Below are 21,046 nucleotides of genomic sequence, written 5' to 3' on the forward strand. Positions count from 1 at the left end.
AATTTAACGACCAACTAATTAAAATAATCATGTGATGTTTTACTTGAATTAAAGCTGCAACCTCTAGCAGTAGCACATGATACATATATTACTAATGGGATATTTTATGGGTATTAAATATTTTTTACAACTATATTACTCTTAATTGGAGAAGGAGTTGAGTTTTCAAACATGACCAAGAAATAAAATTAGAAAAAGGTATTTGTTGACTACTCTAGTAGAATCTAGATAAATGGTGGCACTATTTCATAAATAGACACATTCATTATTTTACTCTAAAATGAGACTATGGAGTCGTAATTTCGATACATACATTCTCATTAGTCATTCTATACCACGTGTTGAAAATATGGTTTCGTAGATTTTTTCAAATTTCAATAGAATTACTATTCCATCTGTCGATGATTAAATATATTCTTTATTTCAAAGATTTCACAAAAATTAACGACTTTTAATTTTTTATAGTTTCTATTTATAAGGAAGACACACCCCCTTAATATCGGAATCGAATAGAATAATTGAATAGCTTTTTTTAAAAAACCATATAGTGACTGCACAAGGATATGATCACTTTCTAAAAGCTTCAACCATACACGAAATCACATATATGTCAAATGAATATAAAATTTATATGACGATCACTAAATAACTGTCACGCCTACTTTAACTATAGTTATATACTAGTAATTATATTTGTATGTAAATTCCACTAAGTACCAATTATTATATGCATAAAGTTAAAATCGACCACCTCATAATAAGCCAATCATATCATATGACCAGCATCTACTATATAACTAAACACAATCAAATATTTAAAAATAATATCATGAAAATTACTTAAATTTTGATAACTCTCATAAATTTTAAATATAATTAATATCTGAATTATATTTTTTCACTCGTTAAAATGAAAAGATGAAAAAAATACTTAATGTATTAACGCCGCTCAGCTATCACAAAATAGCGTAACTTTGTATCATCAATTGCTAATTAATTAGCCATCACAAATTAAGATTAAATTTTAGTTATTGGATTAGAAGTTTTAGTCATAGAAATAATGTCACATAAATTATATTTTAAATTAAAAAAAGTTATTAAATAAACTTAAAGGGTATTAACGTCGATTCACTCTCATTAAAACCATCTTAAAACTTTAAATTTACGTAACTCTATCGATTTAAATTATTTTTCATAAAAAATATATCAAATTAAAGATAATTTTATAAGGATTCCAACGAGATTTCAATTGCAAATGTTCCGACGATGTTCGGGAGATGAGATTTGATAAATTAAATTTCAATTTTCGTACATGTTGATAAGCAGATTTTATCAACAAATGCAAAAAAAATATCAATATAGTGTATGCAAAATTTCAATATAATGTAAGTAACATATTAATAAAACCGTGTTGATATTTTCTTGTACTTGTGTTGATAATGTCATGTTATATTGTTGATATTTGTAATACACTATGTTGATATAAAAAACATAATTATCATATGATAACATAATCCCGATATTACTTTTTGTTGATATTTTGTCTACTAATTATTGAAAATTTATTAGCAATCTCATCCACTCATTTCAAAATTTAAGAGTGTAAATTTAGTCTTAGTTTTGAATTATATTGTTATAAGCATTAGAGAACCTCAGTAGAATATACCAAAATACCATGATAGATTTAAAAAAAGAAAAGAAAAATTAGTACTCCACGTAATTATATATATGCCGTTTTAAAAAGGAGCAGCATAATAAAATGAATTCACCGGCGGCCTCAACAAAGACTACATCTCCGCCCCAAAGCCACCTCATCATCTCACCGGAAAACTCTCCGCGAAGCCCCTAACTTCTCTCTTCCAAATTCAATATCAATCTCATATCCAACCTATACTCACCACTCTCCTCTGTATCCTGTATCTATTCACACCTCAACTCTCTCTAACAAAATTGAATTACTGTTTCTTATTCATTCCTTTCTTTCATCTTTGATTTTCTCCACCAATTTTTTTAAGAAGGCAAGGAGTAATGATCCGAGTATCGAAGCTGTAAATTATGCTGGATTCCGGAATGTACCCCTTCTGCTGCGTCTCATCAATGGCGATCAGCAACTCCTCCATCCCTGCCGCCGCCGCGACCTCGAGGGTTTCGTCGGCGCGTGTTTCCGCCGCCGATCACGGCGCCGGTGCTGTGAGCTTGAGCAATTCGAACAGCAATCGCCACAGTCATAATCATGGTCAGAGCCGCGATTTGAAGATTAACGATATAGTTGGGGACGGGGTTTCGGGGATTCTGTACAAGTGGGTGAATTACGGGAGGGGATGGCGGCCGCGGTGGTTCGTGTTGCAAGACGGAGTGTTGAGCTATTATAAGATCCATGGGCCGGATAAGATTGTTGTTAATCAGGAGACGGAGAGCGGTTCTAGGGTGATTGGGGAGACATCGATGCGGCGGGTTATGAGGCAGCATAGCTACCAGAATCATCATCACTGGAATGGAACTTCTCCGGGGAAGAGCCGGACGCCAGTTGGTGAAGTTCATTTGAAGGTTTCGATTCTCTTTTTCTAAACCTTCTTTTTGTAGTTCATCATCAGCATTCGTGATTTGCGGACTATGTTTTTTATCTCTGAATTGGGAAATTGAGTGTTGTTGAATGAAGATTTTGGTTTTATTTTTTGTTCATTCAGCTTAAGATTTTCCTCTTTGCTTCATCTTGTTTTGGAAAATTGGAATGAAAGGATTGGCCATGTGTTGCCACTGAACGCAAGTCTTATTACATTAGTAATGCTCAAGAATGCATTGTATTTATTGATTTGCATCACCGTGATTCATTTAATACTTACTGTTTTGGTGTTGGTTAACTTGGTTTCAACTTTGCAGCAACATGTTTAGGATTTTATTTGATACTAGTACAATATTACAGAAATGTGTCTTAGGTCTTTTAAAAAATGATTATCTCTGTTCAGGTCTCGTCTATTCGAGAGAGCCGATCAGATGATAGGAGATTCTCTATTTTTACGGGTACAAAGAGGCTCCATCTAAGGGCTGAGAGCAGAGAGGATAAATTAGCATGGATGGAGGTATTGCAGACTATGAAGGACATGTTTCCAAGGATGTCCAACAGTGAGTTAATGGCTCCCGTGGACAACCTAGCTGTATCGACTGAAAAGCTGAGGCGGAGGTTGTTGGAAGAAGGGGTGAGCGAGGCTGTAATTCAGGACAGTGAGCAGATCATGAAGGATGAGTTCTCTTCACTGCAGAATCAGCTGATGCTCTTGAAACAGAAGCATTGGTTTCTCATGGACACATTGCGGCAGTTAGAGGTACATGTCAAGATTAGTAGAAATTCTCTTACAAATTCTTTTCGGAGTTATTCTATAGCTTCTTCACAGAGTTATGCACATTAAAGTGCTGTACATTTAGATCTTTTAGTGGCTGACTTGGTGTTTTGAGTGATTTTTTTCTTCTTGTTGTAGACTGACTATAAACACTCTAGATCTCTAGAACTAGAATTGGTTCTGAATGTCACTGTACTCATTGTTACTATATTCTTAAAAGTATAAATTATATTAGTGAGGCACCTTTGAGGCTTATTTCTCCCTTTGCTCTATTTTCAGCCTGTACAACATCAAGGTGTTTTTTATTCTTTTTAAATATTTATTATTATAATAATAATAATTATTATTATTATATTAATTATCTTATCCTAATTTAAGTTTTTACTCATTAACACTTGGTAGTATGCATAGGCTGTTAGATTTAGCTCCCCTCGTTGTAAGAAATGGATTACCCTATACCTATAATCTATAATTACTGGGATGTTGGTCTCTTGGGGTCATTGGAATGGATAATGTGGTAGATAAGTTCATTTTTGGTTGAAATTGGAAGTCCCATCGGCACAGATCTGATGATCTAAGGTTGCTCTGGTTTGTACCATATAAATGATAATTTCTGGTTTCACTCACTCATAAACAAGTGGGTTTTATCGTCAACCATCTTATTTAAAACAATATAATATTCCTCAGTAGCAGAATTTACTCTGACAGTTCATTAATGGTTTCTCAACGTCTTTCACAATTAGCCACCAGTTATCATTTGGCAGGTGTTGTCTTCTATTGCTCTGAAGAGGTAGATGCATCATCGTTCTTATGTCTTTTTTCATTGGTTCTGTTGTACGTAACGTTGATTGACTCGATACTTTTTGTTTGTGAAAATCCTTGATTTTGATAATTTCTTTGTTGTTGCTCATCATATCAATAAAAACTACTCCACCTTTTATATGTTTGCATGCAGGGAAACTTGCATAGAGTTAGCTTCTTTAGATTTTGATAATTGTTGATTGTGTGAGGTGCTCTTCTGTGTCATATCATACCCATCCTGGATACCTTTAATTCAAGCCCTTTACATTTTTTTATACACCCAATGTTTCTCTTATAATCATATACTCAGTGACTAAGTTCTGTGATGGCCTCATTGGCTGTAGTTTCATTTTTAGCCTTCTGGAGTAGTATACAATTTTTAAAATACCCACTCATTCTTTTGTTGCCATTTCAGTTAAAGGCATATGGTTTATTTTATGCAAATACCACTTTCTGGAATGGGTATATCTTGTGCATTATGTTGAACCATCCTGCAGAAGATATATCGAGACTCACAATATTATTTCTTTACTTATTGTTTTTCATTAGTTTGTGGCTGAAACATTGTTGCTAAATTTGTAGACAGAAAAAGTGGATCTGGAGAATACAGTTGTTGACGAGAGTCAGAGGCAGTTAAAAGAAATTGGAGCATCCTCTAGATCAAGGCAAGATAAGTATAGTGGTATGCTTCCCCATTCATTCTAATTTTTTTGGTTGACTTAACATCATTAAGCCAAATCATGATTTTCTTAAGTCCTGATGACCGAGACCATGTGAATGGTATTTTATTTAAGCTCCCAAGTTTTCTGTTGTCAGTAGGTCTGTAGTTCTTTTACATATTGTTTCATGCTGACAACCTTTGCCATCATCTTTGTTTGGGGGGATCTCAATGGATTTGATCAACAAGTTGGACTAAAAAGCTCGTAAATGTACATGTAAATACCGCTTATCATGGAGTATTTTGAAATTTAGACTTTGCAATTCGTTAGTTTGTAGCATATACTGGGAGTGACAATGTTTGATTGCCTAATGCTGTCAAACTTTTCATTCTGTTTTGTTAGTTTTAAATTTTTTATTATTATACATCCATAAATACTAGTATATGGTAAATCTTGCATCTCCAATTTAGTGTTTGAATAAACTGAGCCACTCCTCACTACCTTTCTGTATACTTCTATCAGAAAGTGCCAGTGAGTCTGAATATGAAAATGAAGGAGCTGGTGCAGCTGACGAAGACACAGATGAAGAAGATAATACTTTCTTTGACACCAAGGATTTTCTTTCTTCTAGCTCTTTTAAGAGCAATGAGTCCGACTTTAGGACATCGTCATTGTCATCTGGTGACGATCTTAGTACTTTTGAATCTGAGGATGGTATTGATCCTGACATTAGATCTGCCGGAAGAAACTTTCCTCATGTTAAGCGTAGGAAAAAATTACCCGATCCTGTCGAGAAGGAGAAAGGAGTGAGTTTATGGTCAATGATCAAAGACAACATCGGGAAGGATCTCACGAAAGTTTGTCTCCCTGTCTACTTCAATGAGCCTCTCTCTTCTCTGCAAAAATGTTTTGAAGATGTTGAATATTCATATCTTCTTGATCGAGCTTATGAATGGGGGAAGAAGGTAATGATTTTAATGTTTATCTTATTATCTGCTGGTACTTTATTTTGTTGATACACTGGCTGCACAATTGCATCAGACATGTTTTCTTTGTTACATCTCTCTCTATATAGTTGACATAATAGAAAGTTAGTACAGTGTGTTCTCTGATATTTCATTGCAATTGGTTTTTATAGGTCTGGGAATTGAGGGTTGAATTTGGTGCACTACATGTTAGCCAAATAAGTTATGATGTTTTGCATTTCCTATACATCAAAGCACCCTCCTTGTAGTCATTGAAAGTGACATCCATTTTGTTCAACAGAAAGTTTCATAATTGATACTAGTATGTATTACCTTTCTAGCTTTTTTCGTCCAATCAGCTGGTGCTATGGTGCAGATAACCTGTGTTATTCTGAGGTCTGAATTTTTGTTGTTGATTTGCATTGCGTTTTCGATAAAATTGGTCTTAACATATTAATCTAGTTTCTAGAGTTTGATGTATCATGGGTGCTCCTCTTGCAAGATGCTTCTGTTTTCACCCTTTAGCAACTGACTTATGATTTACTATTAAATTCTTTTTAGGGTAACAACCTAATGAGGATTCTAAATGTAGCTGCATTTGCTGTATCTGGCTATGCTTCTACAGAAGGAAGAATTTGCAAACCTTTTAATCCATTGTTAGGGGAGACTTATGAAGCTGATTATCCAGACAAAGGCTTGCGATTTTTCTCAGAAAAGGTATCAGTTTGTTATGAGGAACTAAAAATTTTGGTTGCTAAGATAGTTTTGTTGACTTTGCTTTGGAGATCTTTGACTGGCTACAATCTTGTAAAAATTGTCTGAATTTGTTATAACTGCACAATAGCTCAAAACAAAGAACTTACCACTTCTAATCTAAACAGAGTGCTAAGTTATAAGTGAATTTCTTTTTTTTATTTTCTTTTACTTTCAATGTGTACGAAAGTGGCTCCTTTGGATCAGGTGAGTCATCACCCCATGATTGTAGCATGCCATTGCGAGGGCACAGGCTGGAGATTTTATGGCGATAGTAATCTGAAAAGCAAATTCTGGGGTCGGTCCATTCAGCTTGATCCAGTGGGCATTCTGACTGTCGAATTCGATGATGGAACAGTATTTCAATGGAGTAAGGTATTCTCACAAATCATTGCTGATTTTTATCTTCTCCAAGTTTATTTCATAGACAAACAAAGACCTTTATCTGACAGGTTACAACATCAATATATAATCTCATTTTGGGAAAACTATATTGTGACCACTATGGTACTATGCGGATACAAGAAAATTACGACTACTCTTGTAAGCTTAAATTCAAGGAGCAGTCCATCATAGACCGGAATCCTCATCAGGTGCTCTCTCATACTCATGTATAGTTGGAAATTATAAGGAAATGGAACGGCATATTTTATGGAACTGAACTATCTTAATTTTTTCCATGTGAAATTGTAAAACAAATAATCTGCAATCAAATAGTGTCTAAGCATATATTTTTATGCTTCTTAGTAATTAGGCTTCTGGAGTATTATTCTTAAGGGTGTCTCCATAAAACAACTTTGAGAATGTAGGTGCATGGAGTTGTCCAAGACAAGAGTGGAAAGACGGTGGCAACATTGTTTGGGAAATGGGATGAGAGCATGCACTATGTTGATGGAGATTGCTCCAAAGGAAAAGGTCATGAATCTCTGTCTGAAGCTCGATTGCTATGGAAACGCAGCAAGCCTCCGCAGTTCCCAACACGTTATAACTTGACTCGCTTTGCCATCACAATGAATGAGCTTACTCCAGGATTAAAGGTGATCTTTTTGGAGACGAATTAATTTTGTACAAATGTTGTCCTGTTTGTTACCTATCGAAGCCAGTTTTGTTGGCCTACAATATATTACAGCATGTTATTGTGAAATAGTTCTGTTTAGTCTTGTGGACTCGATTCCATGACATGGATCCCAGAATGTATATGTGTCATTACTCGTTTTATGGTTTTGTATTGACATTGGATTCACTGACACCGACTCAACACCTTTTTGCAGGAGAAGCTACCCCCAACAGATTCAAGATTGAGACCTGACCAGAGGTGCTTGGAAAATGGTGAGTACGAGAAGGCGAACGTTGAAAAATTGCGGCTAGAGCAACGTCAACGACAGGTAACTAGTTTGATCTTGAAATTACACGCGTGATCAACATTTTTACGACTAATGCAGGCTTCAGCCGTTTTAGCCCATAAGCTTCCATGATACTTCTCTGATTAAACATTAAAGTTCAGCAACATGTGCGTATCCTCTCGGCTATCATATAAAGCCATGAGGGCGGGGGCGTTTACTTTGAGTGATACATTATATTGACAACACATTAGATTGAGTATTTAAAGAAATGACATGGTGAAGATTGTTCAATCTATTAAAGCATGTGGTGGATTTGATTGGGAACACAGGCTAGGTCGATGCAAGAGAAGGGGTGGAAGCCACGTTGGTTTGCGAAAGACAAAGGATCGGAGACATACCGTTATGTTGGTGGATACTGGGAAGCTAGGGAACAGGGCAACTGGGAAGCATGCCACGATGTTTTTGGTAATATACATTCTGATCACACTATAGACTGACGTAGAGAGGGAAATTGGTCCTTGATTAGTTTTGTTCGTTGGTAGTAGTTAGGAAATGATGAGGATTGGTCTGTATGAGTTGCAAATATACATATATGAATATATATAAGTGTGTATGTCTCCTATATAAACTGAAATCGAATGTATTGGCAAAGATGAAGCAGCGAAGTTGTTTCAACCTTAAATACGTACTCATTGCATATTCATTTGGGTGTTATACTATTCATTTGCTAAAGTTGAACACTTTTTCATCTTCTCTTCCTCTTTCCTGAAATTTGGTAGTCCTAGTATAGATTAAAGCACGATACAATTACAGAAAAGCACTAAATAAATACGATAAGCAAGACAATTAGCAAAATCGTCGGATATTCAAAAATTAATGGTAGAAAGTGATAATTTTGTTCGAGTGTCCATGATTATGAGGGGATTTGAAATCACTATCAAACATTGATCGATATTGCAAAGGGTGCATGATATCAAAAGAGGAATTATTTTATGTAGTTTCAATTTATGTTTTTTCAATGAAGAATTATTTTTATTTTTACTTTGTCTCTGACAAAACGAACTACTATATATCTAAAATTAAACATATTAGTACGATATTCTATTCTTCTTTATTTAACACTAAAAACAAATTTACATTTAATCTCGCATGATAAATGGATCATCTCCCTGATACTAGTTACAAGTAACTTCCAAATCCTTAAACCCCCAAAAAGCCCTAACTTCCCTCTCTGAAGCTATGGCCTTCCGTCCACTTCGTCTCCGACGCCTTCTTTCCCTTCTAGACCACTCTGTCCATGGCTATGGCTACAAACCCAAACCACTGTCCTTCCTCTCCGCCGCTCGCCTTCTTCCATCCCCTACCCCGCCTCCGCACTTTACGCGCCGCTCCTTCACTTCTTCCACCACCCTATTCCGCAAGGGATTCGATCCGGAGACGGACGAAATCGGGCCCGACACAATCCTCTTCGAAGGCTGCGATTACAACCACTGGCTCATCACCGTCGATTTCCCCAAGGATTCCAGTATTCCACGCGAACAGATGATCGAAACCTATATCAATATCGCTGCACAAGTCTTCGGCAGGTCTGTCGGTTCATCCCTATTTCTGTTAAATTGTGATCAAATTATGGCTAATTCAAATGTGATTTGTACCGTTAGTGAATGGATAGGTCACTATTTCATCAATTGAACAGAAGTCGAAATGCTAGCTGGTTTCAGTGAGTGTGGTTATAGTGCCACCGTATCGTGCTTTCTGAACAGTATTTAATTATATTTGATAAAAACTGCTGGGATTGGGATGACTGATGCTGATTGGTGTTCGCTTTAGGATAATGAATTATTTGATGATTTAAGGAATGGCTCCCTCCCAGAGCAAAAAATTGGGTGGATCTTAGAGGAACAACTTTAAGGTTAGGGATCAAACGGGGGCTTTTGACACTTCAATCAAATCAACATAACATGCTTATATGTTGAATGTCGATGCGGTTATATTCACACCATGTATTATCATTATTGTTTTTCCTCTTCATTTTGTCCGTTGTTACTGATTAGAAATTAGGAAGGGTGTTCCGAATTTCCGATATAACTTCTTGGAAAAGTAAGCTAGTATAAATGGTGTTTTTTTTGTTGGGTATATTTTCTCTTGATAATTTGGAGCTAAACACAGTGTACTGATTTCCCTGCACTTAATTATACTATTACAACTGTTGGCTGCACCAGTTCATACTGTAAATGCATTTAGGGCTGTGAGCATAGCTTGATACATTGCCTGACTCATCCTTTGATTGTTTTTCTTTAGTGTCGAAGAGGCAAAGAAGAAAATATATGCACTGAGTACAACAACATATCAAGGTTTTCAGGTTGAGTGTTCAGAAGAGACATCTGAAAAGTTTAAAAGTAAGTGTAGCTTTTGCGACAATTACACTGCACAGTGGAGTTTCAGCCATTTGTTGACTAAAAGTTTCTGTCGTTAGGCATTCCGCAAGTGGTATTTGTATTGCCAGATTCCTATATTGATCCAGTAAATAAGGAATACGGAGGTTAGTTCCATTACTGACTCTCTGAATGTGTCTTTTGGATTGAACCATTGTTCTTACTTATTGTAAGCATGGCCATCACATTTGTAGGGGACAAGTATGTCAATGGAGAGATTTTTCCAAGACCGCCTCCAGTGCATTATGGGAGAAGAAGCAACAGGGATAGGCGTCCAAGAGAGCATAACTATGGGCCGCCTCCACAGCAGAACTATGGGCAACCACCACAGCAGAACTACGGGCAACCACCACAACAGAATTATGGGCCACCACCACAACAGAATTACAGGCCACCACCGCAGCAGAATTACGGGCCACCACCACAACAGAACTATGGGCAACCACTACGACAAAATGTCAGGCAAGCACCCCAGCAGAACTTTGGGACACCACCTCCGCAGAACTATGGGCCTCCACCCCAGCAAAATTATGGGTCACCACCCTACCCGAGCAGTGCATCACCTCAGCAGCAGAACTACAAGCCACCACAGACCAGTTATACACCACAGCCACAACACAGCTACGGATCTCCATCACAGCAGAGCTATGTGCCAAACCCACGTGGAGGTTATCCAAATTCACCTAATTTACCACCTCATCCAAATAATAGTTCGGCTGGATCGGGTGAAAGAAGTGGCTATAGTATCTCAGAACACAATCAAAGAAATGCTACGCCTTCTTTTCAGGGAAACTTCAACCAAGCAGAGTTTGAGACTGATTATGCACAGGAACAGGGAAGACATCAGACTCAGAGCCATGCACGACCTGGACAAAGGGGATATACGCAAGATACTAATTACGGCTCTTCACAAGATGGAGGTTTTGGGCAAGTATCTGGGGGATATAGAAACTTTTCATCTTCCCAAAATAATTGACCTAGTGAGTCTGTTTATCCTTTGTTTACTCTTGTTGCCCTTTTACTTTACAGCTCTGTGTATTGTGAATATCTGGCGATTTCGCTTGAAGGTTGCTATATCGTGTGCATGCGAGTTTGTTGTCACTTCGTAATTGTTATGTCTGGTAATTAGAAATTTTACATATTTCTCATGTCTTTTAGCCCCATGTCTTGTTAATGTTGGCAAATGAAAGAAAAATAAATACAACAGTATCCCACGTCTAAAGAGATAACTGAAACCAATATATAAGTTTAATGGGCCACTCCTCCTATCATCAATTGGTCTTAGGATGGAACCCTGTGGATTTCTATTAGTTCACTTGACTTTTTCCATGCTAGAACTATGAAAATAGACCATGCACTCTGTCACCACTGTTAACATACCGCACCAACCATTTATTATAGATTTGTGTTTGCTCTCTATGCATGTGTGTCTTTTTGGTATTCAAAACTTGCAGTGCATCATTGGCTGTCAGTTTAATAGGCACGCTTTGCTGATTTTATTTGTTTCTGTGATGTAGAGGATGTGTTTCAAGTAGCGGTGTGCACTAGAGGCTTTGCTGAAGGATATGGATAGTTTGTGGTTTGGAGCATCTGTGAGATATAAGTACTAAAGGATGTGCTATACCGTCTCGGTTTTAGACAATGAGAATCACCTTTGAACTTGTATTCTGATGATGAAGATCATTCTCTGCATACTATGTAAGTCACTGAACCGATCACATCTCTCCATGCAGTTTTCTTTGTTAATAATTTGCACCAACTGATATAGCTGAAGAGAGAAGAAGCATCTCAAGTTTTTCCTTTCCTCCTATTTATTCATGGCTTTAGGAGAGTTAAATTTGTTGAAATGCTCCTTTTTCATTTGTTTTTAGTGTGCATGTGACAATAAATAATACTATATCTCTAGAAAATATAATTACATTAATTCTAAGTGGGCTTTAGTTGAGCTTAAAGCAGTCATTCATGGAAGAAAAGCCCATTGTCTAAAAATGTTATAAAGCCCAATTATAACTTTTAAACGGAACCGTATTACATTCGGTTTTTCTATAGAAAAGTTGTAGCAGTATTTGTTTCTATAGCATACTTAAAAAGACCTCTGTTTACCTATTTACTTTGTGAATTCGTTAGAAAATTATGCAAAAAAAGAAACTCGTGTGTTCTTAAATGAAAAACGAATAAACTTTCGTCTTCTTTTTCCTTTTGCAAATACAAATTCTTGATATTTTGGGATCCAATGACTAGAAAAGAATAGGAACCTTCATAGTACTAATTAGTAGAGAATCCTTTATTAATATTTTAATACTTTAGAGAAGCTATCATGATATTGCTTTACTGTCTAATTATGGACAAGTAGTTGCAGAATGATGACTTATAAAGAGTTGGATTGTTTTAGTAGTATTAGTAGTATTCAATAAGAAAAAGAAATGTTGATTTTTAGTAACCAAGTAGAAAAATGGGTGGAGACTGTCCCCTCTCTTGGAACCTCATGTTTAGCGTAACTATTACATTTAATTTTTTTAAAGCAACTTTTATGAATTTGTATTACGACATTACTTAATAACGAGTTTTTTATAAATTAACTTGATATTAAATATTAATCGAGTATACCATGAGGTTTTAATTTTGAAATTCTTATGTGGGTGCTGAATAGTTATTAAACAAGTTAATGAATTGAAATATAACCGAGGTTATTTGGGATGCTCTAGTTAAACAAGATCTATTGTCTAAGATTCGGATATTACTAAAAACTCGAGATTCATTTAGCATTTTATTATTAACCACAAAAAATGTGACAATTAAAATATGCTAGTATAAATATGCACAAGCACATCATATTATAATTTTATATGGGCATTATTAATGAGACATGCATGTAAGTATAAATGCAACTTTGGACTTTTAAGAGGGACAAGGGTGATGGAAAATACTATTTTAAATATTTTCCACATAAACTTTTTGAAAATACTTATTTGTAAAAGCATGGGGAGTTTGGACTTTGTGCATCCATCTCAAACAAATTTATCTAATGGATATCCACTAAAGACAAACATGCCATTATGTTTGACTATAGTATATTGAATTTTTTTTTATCATTACCTTCTTTTCTTTTTTCGAGAAAATTGTGATCATATTCATGCATTCCTACAGTTTTTATGCATAAAGTTACATACAATATAGTACAACGGTTATTTTACGAATATTGTGATAAATTAACAAACGTTTTCCATTAAAGATCTTTATGGAATGCGTTTCTATGTTAACAAGTAAATGGAGTAATAAACAACGGTTTTAAACGTACCATTTACCTTTTTAATTTATATACTAGTAAGATTTAAGATAGCTGAATTGCTTCTTTTCTTTTCTACAACTCTCACACACATCCGAGGTGACTCAGAGTCCCAATCTGAACTAGAAGCATTTAAAATCGAGCCATCCTTATCAACGGTTGCTCATGAATCATGATCTACATATACTCGAGATATGGTGACCCATATGCGACCCTAAGCTTTTCAATTCCAATCACTTGCAATTTTTAAAATGACCAAGAAAAAGAAATAAAAAAAAAATAAGGGTCTTAGTAGGCCATAATAGCACATAACTACAAAACTTAGTTAATAAAATAATTTAGTGAACTAAGCCCACCAAATATTACAAAAACACACAAGTACAATGATACTATATTATATTTACAATGGCAACTACACTTTTTAGCTAACTCACAAAACATGAGGATTGTAGTGTCAAACTTTTGGAAATTGAGCCAAATGCAACAATTTCTAACATCGTTTCTTATTAAACAATCAAAATAAAATGACCACTATTGAGACGTATTGCTCATTCACATTCATAGTTTATTATAGGGAAATTTTTCACAATAATTGAGTTAGATGATTGACTCTATTTTTAACTAAAAAGTTAATAAGATGATGAGAACTTATTAAATTAAATATTTATTGTAATGCGTAGTTTTTTTTCAACTGGTGAAGGCGGCGTTTGTCTGCCTTTAGACAAGCCTTGTGCTGGAAATGCTTGCCATTTTACCCGACATATAGCTGCATTAGTTTAATTATGTTGCCATATACATTCATCAATGAAAGAGATAGTTGTGTTAGTAGTATTTAACTTTCCCATTTAATTTTTAGCTAGGTAACTTAGTTCATGTCCTATATATATGTTTTATTTATTTAATTGGTTATTTAAATTGAATGATTCTTTAATTGTAATTTAGAATTAAGAAGCTAATAGGAGTACAATTTTTTCCCTGGGGGAACACCTAGAACAACTTATGCCTTAGAACTAGTATATATGTTAGGACTTCAGTGTTAGTACTACTATATGTGTAAGGAGATTTATCCCATATTGATTATGTACGACAACATATAAGATGTTTGTAGATTTAATTGACTGACTCTATTAATAGGCTAGTCTAATTTGATGAATTCTCATATTTAGTTTGTTTGTTAAACATTGGTGTTTTCGTTGATAGGTCGGACGACTGAAAGTGGGGGCCTAACGAAATAGTCGGTCGTAACAAATGAGAATGTCTGGAAGCCAATTTACTAATTTAGAGTGGTGGCCTCAGAGAATCATTCATGATCAATGAGAATTTTGACCCTTAAGATGGCTAGTTGCTACATGCTCAAATAAAAGAAAATTTGTCTCATTGTATAAGACAAGAAGATTTGTGAATATGTGTAATTGTGTAAAAACTAATTTTGAACTATTATTTGCGTACTTGAAGAGTTTTTCTTGATACAAGAAATATAGTAGCTCAAGTCAAGATTTGACGAACTAGAATGTACAAATCAAATATCGAAATAAAGAAAAAACTAATTAAGAGTATATTATAATACTAATACAGGAAAACGCGTGTTTAATTCAATGTTTGTAGATACATTAATACATATGGGCATGGTACATAAGTACATGCATGGCATGTGCAATTGACTACGTGGAGAAATAATTCCCATGCATAAATGGGAGAACATTTTCTTTCTAATTCACTAGTCCTTTTCCCATATTCAAAAGTGATCAAGGTTTAATTCACCAGTTGTATTTGATGCTGATAGTATATAGCAAATATTTACTCCAATGATTTACACGCATGGCTGGAACAATCTGGAAAACGTAGATGTGTGTACGAATTCATTAATTACAGAGTTAATTATAGTTTTTAGGGATATTTGGTTGCTTAAACTATAAAGCTTAGTCCAATTATGTTTCTTAAGATGAACTTTAAAGTATAACAAATTTTACATTGAGTAAACTACATAAAAAGTTCCTAACGTTTCCGTTTGTGTCACTGCAGACTCCTAGGGAAAAAAAATACCTCTACACAACCCTAACTTTAAACATAACCACATATCGTATATTTGTAGCCATTTTTCGGACCAAAATGCCCAAAATGCCCTGAAGGGCATTTTTGGCAATCCCTAAATTCGCTGACATGTGAATTATATCACATTTCTGTCAACAACTTCTTATGTGATATCCTAATAAGTTTTGGTACTTCATACGTGATTAAAGTTTTGTCAATATTTCTATACAAAAAAAACTTCTTATATTCCTCTATTTCTAAATAGTGGTAACAATATTATATCATGTAGGAAATTCATTGAGAAAACAACAAAAAATATGAAAAAATGAAGTTATTTATGAAATAAAATCTGAATCAATAATACATAGGATAAAAAATAGTATTTCATATTTAATCAAATAATACAATAATTATTTTCTTGAAAACACTGACATTTAAAATATTATTTCATTATATATCATCGAACTAATTTGTTAATCTAAGCCTAACTTTAAGACAATTTTATATTTATGGATATTTTATTAAGAATTTTAATTTTGTTCCAACTGAAATTTTTAACATCATATGAATATATAGGGTTTATTAATAATAGTATATGAAATTAAGACAGTGTAAATTTATAAATTAATAATGCAAAATTGGATACTTTCATAATAAATAAAATCGATCTATAAATCAAAGGTAAAAAACAAATACAAATTAGGGGAAATAGAAAACATTAAAAAAATATCAGAAAATGAGTCTTAAGGAAGAAAGGGTCTCATTTTATTATTTTCATATTAATTAATGTTGTTATTGATAAATATGTATACTATAAAAAAAATTAGAAAGTGTAAATAATGATAAAATTTTAATTACGTATTATGTACCAGAACTTATTAGAAAATTGCATAAGAAGTTTTTGACAAAAATGTCTCAGAAAACACATGTCAACAATATAATGGAATGACAAAAATGCTCTTTTAGGGCTTAAGGGCATTTTAGTCAGATATGTGATTATGTTTAAGGTTAGGGTTGTGTGGAGGTATTTTTTTCCCTAGGGGCCTGCAGTGACACAAACGGAAGCGTTAGAGACTTTTTATGTAGTTCATTCTTTTACATTATTATGTGTTATATTTCTCAACCCGATAAAAATAAGATATTTTCAACAAAAAACTTATTCTACGTTGACAACAGTGAAATATTTATGATGCTTCATACGGAGTACAACTTTTGAAGTTTGTTGCTGAGTAAGATAAAAATCAGAATTGAAAATACTCCTGTTATAAAATATTGGAAGGTATTTTAACATAGATTGTATAATTTTTATTAACAAACTAATTTCCAGTGATTTCCATTTGTGCTGTAGAATTATTTGAAATAAAGCTTTTACTATATTTTTTCATTTGTTGTTTTCTTTTTCATATTTTCTCTTTTTAATTATGTATTTACACTATTGATTATTGGTTAAAATCCAAATACTGTTACCCATAAACTGGGCTTCCTAGCAAGTTAATATCGTCTTAATCTTGGAAAATGTGTTAAATGTTTAGTCTACCAAAGCATTCAGGCATCAAACTGGGCAAACTCTCAAGATTCAATGTTTGAATTTCAAAGAACCAATTAAGCAAGCAAATTGAATCCCAAAATACGTTAAAGCTGAAAAAGGAACATTAAATGACGTGTGCAGTAAAATAACTATATTGGTATAATCTGCATAGGCGGCTAATATTTAAGACAAAAGTAATTGTACGAAAATATACAGAAATAGGGTATAATTTGAGTAGCCCAATTTCAGTAAATTAACGTAAATTGAATGATAGATATAGATGGGTCATGGGTGCACTGTCACAACTGCACTACAGCACTTAAATATCAAATCAAGATCTTCTAAAATGCTCATTTTATACACTTTTTAGGCATAAATCTGTATTACCTGATTTGCAATACAGACAACCCTAAAAACTCATTCATTGAGGAAATAAAAGCTTGAACCACCCAAAGAGAGAGAAAGAGAGGAGACACATGTACAAATATACGATGTATATTTGCTAGGAGATAAACGCATAAATATTTACGAATAAATATATAAATTGTTTTTTGAAACACTCTTTTTGATTTAAAAACTTTATTTTGGACTGGACTATGCTCGTGAGTTTTACTTTTGACGTATACGAAAGTTTGTTTTAATTGGTTTACATGCATTAGTATATACTATTACCCATCAAGTTAATTAATAATTTAATATGATCAATTTATACTTATAAACCTTTTTTGTTTCAATTATTTTTAGTTAAGTGGCCCTTAATTATGTTTAAACTTTAACCTACGTAGTTAATAAAATGAAATATTAACTCCGACACGATTTCGTTCATTTAAACATCAAATAAATTGTGTCGGGTCTGTACTAATAGAATAATTGAATATGAAGTTACAATAGTACTTACTTATTACAGTACTTTATACTGTACAAATTAATTTATTTGAATGTAAGAAAATTTTACCATGTGAATATAAAACATTATCTTTCTTTACTAACCAACGTTACGGAGAACCCGCAATATGAATAATTAATTAAATATAATACATTTGTCTAACCTGCGCCAAACAATCTAATTGTACTTTCATTTAATGTCAATAGTTTAATTTACATACTAAGTAGTATAATATCTGTATTTGTTGTCAGACAATTGCCGAAAACAGCTTGCATTATTATGTGTAATTAACTTATTTAACTTTAACACCAAAATATAGATTAATGAAATGTTGGGGTTTAGGGTTTAGATTGGAGATTTAGATTGTTTGTGAGTTGTGACGATTTATTTGATCTGCATCTAATCAACTTTAGCAATTCATATGTTCCATTATGAATAAAACATTTCCTTGTGAATGTGTCTTGAAAAAATAATAATTGAGGATAAGTAAAATAAGAGAGAATAACATACAAATATCAATATCCAATAATTGGTATGCAAAAGAAAATGACAGCTTAAATCCACCAATATATTCCATTAATGCAATGCACTTTTCTTTTATCTTCAAATTCATATCTTAGGTGTGAGACAGTTCAACTTTGAAGGATTCCATCTTCAACTCTTATCCTTTCTATTTCAAACACCAATTATCCAACAGCAATTCTACAAGACTAATCTTTCAGTAATCTATATGCATCTCGAAGAGTATTACCCAATTGGCCCAAGGATTTGACATTTAAGTTGCTCCATATTAAACTCGAGAATTGAACATCTACCCTTTGATTAAGAATGGATGAATTCCTTCAACTCGATCATATACTATTGGGATAGGTTTTATCCTTTTATTATCCAAACTCTTTTTGGAAAAAATGGTTTAATCCATAATTAATCAGATCATGTCTAACAAGAAAGATTGACGGCTTATGTAGTAATATGTGTGCTTTCCTTTGACATTTAGCAATTGGAAAATAGATACAATTCGATTGGATTCCTTTTGCTGTAATTATACTCCCACCTTCACATTATGCATATAAAACACTAAAATGCATTTGCTCGTATTTGATGAATAAATCGAAGTAAATGGACACAATAATCTCCTCTACATATACACCTATATTGAGAAGTGAGATGGTATTTTATTTTTAAAGATCACTATATATTTTTATGTATGTTATGAAATACTATAATCTAATGCTTGTTTAATAAAGAAAGAGGGAGTATATTGCACAAAAATGCCCCCATTTTTTTTTCAAATGATTGCTTTAGGAAAATGTCCACCCATATTTATATAAAATGGGCACTAAAAAAATGACTCCAAGAATAAGACCTCGATGGTTGCATCCACAACTTAAGATACACAATAAATCAAAATGATATTTTGCACTTTTTCTTTATTTGAAGGTATGCATATGGGGACCTAAATGAAGGGGACAAAGTGCCCACAGGGTGGCAGAATTAAGTGCAAACTTTAATCAATTATTGGTTATCAAATTATTTATTAATCAAACAACATTGGGTAAATCAATTTTCGATAATACAACTATATAAACATATACTACTATGAGTTTGTGTAACGCATCAAAATTGGAGCTGGCAAAATATTATGGGATCAGATGAGGGGCAAAATCGGAGGTTAGGGCATTTCGATATATTCTGTCAAACACCAATAATATTAATATTATTGTTATTATAATAAGATAAACCAATCAATTACAAACTACTCCTATTATTAAAAAAAAAATTGGGGAAATCAAGATTTGGTGTACACAGTCGATAACAAAGACAGTTTAGTTTAGAGGAAACATTATGATTTATGAACTATGCGTGTGACACGTGACATATGTTTACCCTTTTTTAATTTCTACATTATATATATCTAATCTAAACCGACAGTCAGATTTACAATATTTTTTAAAATTTTAATCCATTTCCTTTTTAATTACATATACTAAGAAAACACAATTAATGTAATTAAACAGAAAATTACCGCACAATTTTCCATTTCTATTATTAAGGGGAAATTAGAATATAAAGATTTAGATTAACACAATAATCAAAGCTTTATGATTATTTGACGAAAAGGAGAGGGATAATAAATTAGAATTAACATATATGGCAGTCTGATTTTACTTTACTTAATAAGGATGAATATATGGACTATGAATTTATTTAATATAATCAAAATTTAAAATTGTCGTCACAATTTCAAGAATGATCTCAATAAGCAAAAACAAAAGACGTGCATCTAGTATCTTAAATTCTTAATACAGTACGTGAAGAATAAATAATACTCCCTCCGTCCCATTAAATATGCAACATTTGTTTTTCGGCACAAGATTTAATGTAGTGTTATTTTGTTAGTTAATGAAGAGAGAGTAAAGTAAGAGAAAAGAAAAGGTAGAGAAGAGTATTGTTTCCATTTTTAAAAACGTTTCATTTTTAATAAGACTGACCAAAAAGAAAACGTTTCATTTCTAATGGAACAGATGGGGTACTGCTGGTGGTAAACGTAAATAAGTAGGTAATAATAATAATAGTAATAGTAATAGTAATAGTAATAAAATTGAAGCTTTTTCAGGAAAAGAGAAAGAAATAACAGAGGAGACAGAGACTGATGTATAGGACGAGAGATCCCAATCCCACAAAAGAGAAGCCACACAGTAAACGGGCCCCACCTCTCCATCTCAACTTTGACCGGTGCCACATATCTTTTTGACAAAAATGCCCCTCATACGACTCAATAGTTCAAGATTAAATTGAATCTATCTAGATTAGTAGGAAAAAACTAATTTTCATCATAAGAATAAGATTATACTAACACTCACAAATTAGGACCAATCTCAAAATTAAAAAGTATCGAATCATGCCGATTGAATAACATTCACAAAACTAAGTTAAAAGACTTATTCATATTGATTCCTATCTCCCACTTAAGATATCAACATTCTTAAGTGACATGAGATTTTAGAAGGAATTGTTAGA

The 21,046-nt window shown here is 33.4% G+C and overlaps 2 protein-coding genes across 2 annotated transcripts; both read left to right on the plus strand.

The window, feature by feature from the left end:
• The first annotated feature begins 1,753 nt into the window (after window positions 1-1,753).
• On the plus strand, window positions 1,754-8,562 carry LOC125222481 (oxysterol-binding protein-related protein 1C-like). Its single transcript, XM_048125122.2, has 10 exons — window positions 1,754-2,547; window positions 2,967-3,323; window positions 4,722-4,821; window positions 5,321-5,763; window positions 6,325-6,480; window positions 6,724-6,891; window positions 6,969-7,109; window positions 7,326-7,553; window positions 7,788-7,901; window positions 8,189-8,562. Exons 1-10 carry the CDS (start codon window positions 2,056-2,058, stop codon window positions 8,354-8,356), a joined length of 2,367 nt encoding a protein of 788 aa, XP_047981079.1. The 5' UTR covers window positions 1,754-2,055; the 3' UTR covers window positions 8,357-8,562.
• A 456-nt stretch (window positions 8,563-9,018) lies between these two features.
• LOC125185448 (uncharacterized) lies at window positions 9,019-12,099 on the plus strand. The gene is made up of 5 exons (XM_048081981.2): window positions 9,019-9,445; window positions 10,161-10,258; window positions 10,336-10,401; window positions 10,489-11,274; window positions 11,812-12,099. Exons 1-4 carry the CDS (start codon window positions 9,099-9,101, stop codon window positions 11,268-11,270), a joined length of 1,293 nt encoding a protein of 430 aa, XP_047937938.1. The 5' UTR covers window positions 9,019-9,098; the 3' UTR covers window positions 11,271-11,274; window positions 11,812-12,099.
• Window positions 12,100-21,046: the final 8,947 nt, after the last annotated feature.

This window comes from Salvia hispanica, chromosome 1 (genome assembly GCF_029641045.1).
Source record: "Salvia hispanica isolate PSC_SH4W2 chromosome 1, Shi_PSC_v1, whole genome shotgun sequence".
NCBI classification, from domain to species: domain Eukaryota; kingdom Viridiplantae; phylum Streptophyta; class Magnoliopsida; order Lamiales; family Lamiaceae; genus Salvia; species Salvia hispanica.